The sequence below is a fragment of the Oratosquilla oratoria genome, chromosome 28 (assembly GCF_046742065.1).
Source record: "Oratosquilla oratoria isolate Oo_2021 chromosome 28, ASM4674206v1, whole genome shotgun sequence".
Lineage (NCBI taxonomy): Eukaryota > Metazoa > Arthropoda > Malacostraca > Stomatopoda > Squillidae > Oratosquilla > Oratosquilla oratoria.
Window position 1 is genome coordinate 23923378 of NC_134804.1, and position 7500 is coordinate 23930877.

At 39.1% G+C, this 7500-nt stretch overlaps 1 protein-coding gene across 1 annotated transcript in view; it reads right to left on the reverse strand.

Annotated features, from left to right (window-relative positions):
* Positions 1–7500, reverse strand: part of LOC143040468 (uncharacterized) — a 10746-nt gene that overhangs the window by 2514 nt on the left and 732 nt on the right. The window contains exons 3-5 of the mRNA XM_076211563.1: positions 7192–7416; positions 6771–6966; positions 6589–6689 (exon numbers count right to left, since the gene is read on the reverse strand). Of these exons, the coding sequence (XP_076067678.1) occupies positions 6589–6689; positions 6771–6966; positions 7192–7416 (522 nt within the window). The remainder of the gene's footprint in view (positions 1–6588; positions 6690–6770; positions 6967–7191; positions 7417–7500) is intronic.

Below are 7500 nucleotides of genomic sequence, written 5' to 3' on the forward strand. Positions count from 1 at the left end.
TGATATGGTTATTTTCTACAAGATACGACAAAGCTGTTCATAGATCAAGAAAACCATGTAAACTCATCCTTGGATCTCTTGTGACATCCCTATGATCCAAAGTCTTACATTATTCTTTTTATGACTAGAGGGTAGTCTACATGCGTAAAGGAATATTGATATTTTATTTTACTTCTCTCCCTTCTATATCTTACCTCTCTTAAGTCTTCTTTATCGGCTCAGTTCCTCCTCATGGCATGTAGATACTGATGCTTTGTACTAAAACATCATTATTCACTTTGACTTTCATGCAACCTTTAGGTGAATGTAAATCTAAACACAAATGTAGTGTCCAAAAATATATTCTTTCATTCATTTAATGTAACAAGAAAATAATGGAATTTGTTCTATATTTTTGGCTGGAAAATAGTTGTATGAATAGAATGCATTTTGGACATTCATACCCAGAGAGAAAATATTGTTTCTGCAACTGGCTGGATGACCATGTTATCATTGTAAAGAGTTAAATAGAAATTCTTTTGTAGCCGAAACAAATTGAAAATAAAACTGATCAAAATGAAACCATGCATAAGACTTTCTCATGCATATTTAATCCTTTACATTTATTCCTTTAATAAAATAATGTTTCCATAGTATCGACGAAATAATCTTCCCTTAGCCATAATAAAGTAGGTGAACTAAATCAATAATGAATAATAGGGTAAGTTCTCCCTGTGCTATATTCGATTGTTTTACACAAAAGGAATACAACTTTACTCAAACGCAGTGAAACAGAGTATAGACCTCATTCATTTCTCCCTGCTGGCAGTGGAAATGAAATGGTTGCCTACCTAGGAGATTGCCAATGTTGATCTCAAGACTGGGGAAAAGTGAGGTCAGCTGTGCTGTCCCCTAGAGTTTGTATCGATTGATTGTTTCGTTACCTTCAAAGACCTCAGTTTGCGCTTTATACCCTAAAATGCTACCACGCACGGATATGAGATTGGTATCATTAAAAATTAAAATAAAGTACCATCTAGTATGAGAGATATCGTCACGTTATTAAAAAAAGAAAGAAAGAAAAAAAAAGTATGGGAATCGAAATATGCCACCAGGACTGGTAGGTGATGTGGAATTCGTGCAACTTTGCATACTCCACAAAAAGAGAATGACAGAAAAATAAGTTATATGAAATAGCCTAGCGGTAGCAACCTGGTTATAATGCCAAGTATCACCGTGAACGGAAGATATCAACCCAAATATGGTGGGAAGTATGTGAGTGAAATGGTCTAGTGAATTCCAAAATGTGAGAAAAGTTGAGATCTAGTGTGGAAATGGTTAAAGACACAGATGTCCCATACACTGTATAGATTACATCTTATCAAATTAGCAAATAAAAATAGTAATAAAATTGAAGGTAAAAGTAGAAAAACCCAAATAAAAAAAATTAAAAAACACCAAAAGAGAAAAAGCACACAGAAAAAACAGAAATGAACATTATAGAAATAGGCTAAAAATAAAAAAAAAATATAGAGGAAAAACAGGGAGAATAAAAAATCGTATAAAATAAATGATTAAAGAAGAGAAGATACTAGAAAAATATATATATCATATGACCTCCCATTTGGCGTAGTTTTCAGTAAAAATGGTGGCTGTGTGTGTGCGTGTGTACATACATATATACATACACACACACACACACACACACACACACACAAATAAACAAACACACACACACACACACACACACACACACACACACACACACACACACACACACACACACACACACACACACACACACACACACACACACACACACACACACACACACACACACACTCATATATATATATATATATATATATATATATATATATATATATATCTATATACGTATATATATGTATATATATATATACATATGTATATATATGTATATGTATATATATATATGTATATATATACATGTATACATATATATACATATACATTTATATATATATATATATATACATATATATCTACATGTATATATATACATATATATATATATATATATACATTTATGTATATATATATATATATAGATAGATATACATATATATATATAGATAGATAGATAGATATACATATATATGTATATATATACATATATATATATATATATATATATATATATATATATATATATATGCAGATTCCACTAGGAATGAGAAAAACACACGGAGTCCGAGCGCTTTCGTGATATATTCACATTATTAAGGAGTACAGAAAAGTGAGTACAAAAAATTAGAGATACAGAGTATAAATAGGACAAGTGAGACATTTACCCTCCTCTCCGAAGCCTGAAAGCTCAGGCTGGGTCCCTCAGCGAGGTCGTGGAAACAGATTGTTATTATCACATTGCCCTGTCTGGGGTATTGGCTGCATGCTATTGTGGCAAAGTAGCATGCAGTTGATACTTTAGGGTCTATATGGGGTGCCCCTACGGACCAGAGCCACACATCATTTTGTCTATGATAGGGGAAAACTCCGTTCATAGAGAAATGATGACACTTTTATACTACGACTGTCCCTCCGTTATGCTGTCTCACAACCCCTCGTTACTGCCCTATACCATTTCTCTTACTGTCCTGTACCATTTCTTTTTTTCGACAATGCTACCACCAAGTCTTTCCACTTGAATCGTAAAATGCGATAAAAAAGGAACGGGGGATGGGATTAGGAGTCCTGCTACCTGTAGCCCCAAAAGGGGATAATCCTAATAAAAAAAAAATAATAATAGAAAATAAATAAATAAAGGCATAAGAGGTTCTGGGAGTTTTCCGACCAGTGCCCTAAGACTTGGGTCTTTTAATGTGCGTGGATGTAGCACAGATGAGAGTAAAAGGGAAGAGATAGGCAGTATGTTTGTGAGAAGAAAGATGGATGTGCTGGCTCTGAGTGAAACTAAAATGAAAGGAAAGGGGAACTGTGAGTTTGGGAGTGTAGCTGGGAGGTACACAGGAGTGAAGAGGGGGCGAGGTAGAGAAGGGGTGGCTATACTAGTAAGTGAAGAGATAAGTAAGCGGATAGTGGAGTGGAAGGAGGTGTCATCAATGTTGATATGGATGAAGGTGAAGTTGGGAAGGGAGATGTGGGTTTTTGTAAGTGCATATGGGCCTGGTAGTGAAAAGAGCGTAGAGGAAAGGGAAGTTTTTTGGGTAGATATAAATGAGTGTATAGAGGGATTAGGGAGAAATGTCAATGTAGTTGTATAGGGAGACCTTAATGCTAGGGCAGGAAATGAACCAAAAGACGGGGTGATTGGGAATCATGGATTTCCAGGTAAAAATCGTAGTGGAGAACTGATGGTGGAGATGTGTCTTGAAAGAGAGTTGATGATAGCAAATAAAGTGCTTAGTAAGAAAGTCAAGCATAAGTACACATGAGAGAGGGTGGTAAATGGAAGGGTGGCAGCTAGAGCGTTAATGGACTATATAGCGATGACCAGAAATATGGTAGGAAAAGTTAAGGATGTACATGTTCTAAGGGGAGAGAGTGGGGGAATATCAGACCATTTTCTGGTGTAAGGTAAATTGAGAGTGAAGAATAGGTGCAGGAAGAGGAAAAGGGCAGAAGGCAGGGAGGTACTTAGAGTGAACTGCTTAAATAAGGAAAAATGGAGAATGAGTATAAGAAGAAGCTGAGAGAGGAGTGGGAGAGAGTAAAGGATAGAGTAGATCTGGGAGTGGAGGAGGAATGGGGATGGTTCAAGGAGGGAGTCATAAGGTGTGCAAAATTTGTGTGGAACAAGGAGGGCGGGAGGAAATAGAAGGATGGGTAGTGAATGGTGGGATGAGGAAGCAAAGAAGGGTGTAGAAGAGAAGAAGCAGGCATTCATAGGCTGGCTATAAATTAGGACAAGGGAATCGTATGAGAGGTACAATGTAAAGAGAAGGGAAGTTAAGCATAAGATAAAGGAAGCAAAGAGGAGAGCAGATGTGAAATGGGGTAAGAGTATGACAGAAAAATTTGAAAGTAAAAAAAAAAAAATGTTTTGGAAGGAAATTAAAAGAGGAAGAAGACGCGAATCATATAGAGAAAAAAGGTAAAAGATGCAGATAGAGAAATATAATGGAAGAGAAGGCAGTGAGAGGAAAGTGGGCAGAGTATTTTAGAGAGTTGCTAAATGTGAAGGAGAATAGGGAGGGAAATGTAGTTGCTTTGGGAAGCGCAAAGAAAATGAGAGTGATGAGTGAGGAAAATGGAGGAGAAATAGGACAGGATGAAGTGAAAGCAGCTGTTATGATGATGAGAGCAGGTAAGGAACCTGGGTTGAATGGATGCCATGTAGAATGTCTGAAGAAAGGAGGTACAGTTATGGTGGATTGGCTGATGAGGTTATTTAATGTTTGTTTAAGAGAGGGTAGAGTGCCGGAGAACTGGAGGAGTGCCTGGATAGTTCCGCTTTACAAGGGAAAGGGGGACAAGTGTGAGTGCAGTAGTTTCAGAGGAATTAGCTTGTTTAGTGTAGTTGGGAAGGCTTATGGGAGGGTCTTGATTGAGAGGATTAGGAGAGGAACAGAGGGAGTAACTGGTGAGGAACAGTGTGGTCTTAGTACAGGTAGGGGTTGTGTAGATCAGATGTTTGTGCTAGGACAGATATGTGAGAAAGCTATAGGAAAAGGTAAGGATGTTTTCTGGGCTTTTATGGATCTGAAAAAGGCTTACGACAGCGTAGACAGGAAGGCACTGTGGGAGATACTGCAGATATATGGGATAGGAGGAAACCTGTTAAGAGCAGTTAAAGAGTTTTTACGAGAGTAGTAGAGCTTGTGTTAGGATTAGAAATGGAGAGAGTGAGTGGTTTGAGGTAAAGGTGGGACTTCGTCAGGGGTATGTTATGTCGCCCTGGCTGTTCAATCTTTACATGGATGGGGTGGTGCGAGAGGTGAATGCAAGGATAGTGGGCCAGGACAGGGGTTGGAAATGATTAAAGAAAATGGAGAAAAGTGGGAGGTGAGCTAGTTGTTATTTGCTGACGACACTACGCTTGTAGCAGAATCAGAGGAAGGATTGAGGAAGTTAGTGACAGAGTTTGAGAAGGTGTGTGAAGGAAGGAAGCTGAAGATAAATGTGGGCATAAGTAAGGTGATGAGATGTACAAGGAGAGAGAGTGACAGCAGGCTGGAAGTGAGCATTAAGGGTGAGAGACTGGAGAAAGTGGATAGTTTTCGATACTTGGGTGCAAATATGGCAGGAAAGGGAGGAGTGGGGGTGGAGATAGAATGTAGATTGAGAGAAGTGAGTAAATGCCTTGGTGGATTAAAAAGTTTAATGAGAAATAGGCATCTGGGAATGGATGCTAAGAGGGGGTTATATGAAGGAGTGATTGTGCCAACAGCACTGTACTGGGCAGATACATGGGACATGAGAGAGGAAGAGAGAAGGAGTTTGAATGTGTTTGAGATAAAATGTCTGAGAAGTATGAATGGGGTTACTAGGCTAGATAGAGTGAGAAATGAGGAGGTGGAAAGGGAGCTGGGAGATAGGGTAGATGAAAGAGTATTAGGATGGTTTGGACACATGGAAAGAATAAGTGAAGAAAGATTAGCAAAAGAAGTGTGGCAGATAGAGGAGGAACGAGTGAATATGAGGGGGCGTCCTAGGATGAGATGGATGGATGGGGTGAAAGGGGCATTACAAAAGATAGGAATGTCTGTGGAGGAAGGACGAGAGAAGACAGAAGATAGGGGTGAATGGAGAAGGGCTGTGTAGAGATGATGCTGTGATGCATGAGGGGGAGTGCGTGGGGGATGGGGGGTGAGGAAGTATGTATGAGAAAAAATTGACGCAGCCTGAAGGGATTTCTCCCCTTCTTCTCCTTTTCTGCATGAGAGGATGGAGAGGGCGGGTCGCCGAATTTATGAAGCGGCCTTGCTGTGGATGTGCTGTGCCCTGCGACACTGCTTCTGACCCAGGGTAGTGGACAAGATGCAGGGATGACCCGTCATTCAGGAGGTGCCAAGATAAGAGCGAGGGAGGAGGGTGGAGGGGAGTGGAATATATAGGAAATGGAATGGGTGGGAGTGGTTTCTATGCCTTTTTCTTTTTGGCTACCCCCCGTGTAAGGGGAAAAAGCCTTTGGTATATGTATATATATATATATATATATATATATATATATATATATATATATATATATGAGGGGGGCAGAAACACAAATTGAACGAGAGTTTATATTCTAACTAGTTTCGTACTATGAAGCTTCTTCTGAAAGTATTTCTACACTACAGAAAAACTGGTAAGATATACAGAAAATGTGTGGGTAGTGAGCAAGGATAGATCAATAGGTTTGAGTTCAAGGAGGCTCCAATTCCTGCATGTTGGTCGTACTGACACTCCAGGGGGTGCTTATGGTGATCTGGTGTCCCGTCTTCTTCCATTATCTTGCCATGCTATTTTCTCTGATAATTTGATGTCACCTACTCTATTGTTCGTACATTTATTGGTGGTTATATACAGAGCTTCTACAATTTTTCTTTATCTCTTGTTGAGATTATTGTACATAATGTTTGCTTGGTCTCATTTAAATAGATGTCCTTCTCCGTCTATGTGGCTCACAAATGCGTTGGTGTTGCAGTGGTATTTGGCATCGGCTCTGTGTTCTTTTAATCTTGTGAATAATCCCCTGTAAGTTTGTCCGATGTAGGCACTGTCATACCCTGAACATGGAATTTTATAAACTACACTTCCGGTATTGTTATTTTCTATATTTGGTTACATAAGGTCATCAAGTTTCTTACCTGCGTCACACGAGATATAGATATCTGTATGTCTGAGTTCTTTACTGAATGGGCAGGCCAAGTCAGAGGTGGGGACTACTATGTACATTGAGTTCTTCGTGTCTTTTTCTTTGTCATTATTACTCTCCCTTACGGCTTTGGCTTTCTTCAAGGCTCCGGAGAGAAGACCAACGGAGAGACTATGTTTTTTGAAGGTCTTGGTGACATGATGCAATTCGTCATTGGGGAATTCAGGGCTGCATATCTTGAGTGCTCGAAGGTAAAAATCCCATGACTACACTAGTCTTGATTTTTTTTTATCGTGAGCACTAAAATAATAAATGTAATCATCTTTATATGTGGTATTCCTATATACTTTGAATTTTACAGAGCTATTCTCCCTGATGATGATGGTATCCAGGAATGGTAGGGACCCGTTAACCTCGTGCTCTATAGTCAGCTGAATTTTAGGGTGACCATGGTTGAGGCGTGATATGAAGTCACAAATATTGGTGTCTTTATGGAGGACGATAAGGCAGTCATCCACGTATCTATACCACATGCTGTCATTTGGGATGATGTTCATGTATTCTTCTTGTTCTAGTGTCTCTAAGAAGGGGCACGCGGCTACTGCACTTAAAGGGGATCCCATGGGCAAGCCTTCAGGCTGGTGAAATGTTTTATCGTTGAAAGAAATGGAAGCATATGTGAAGCACATAACAATTAATTTGATGTAGTTTTTTCTTGTTGA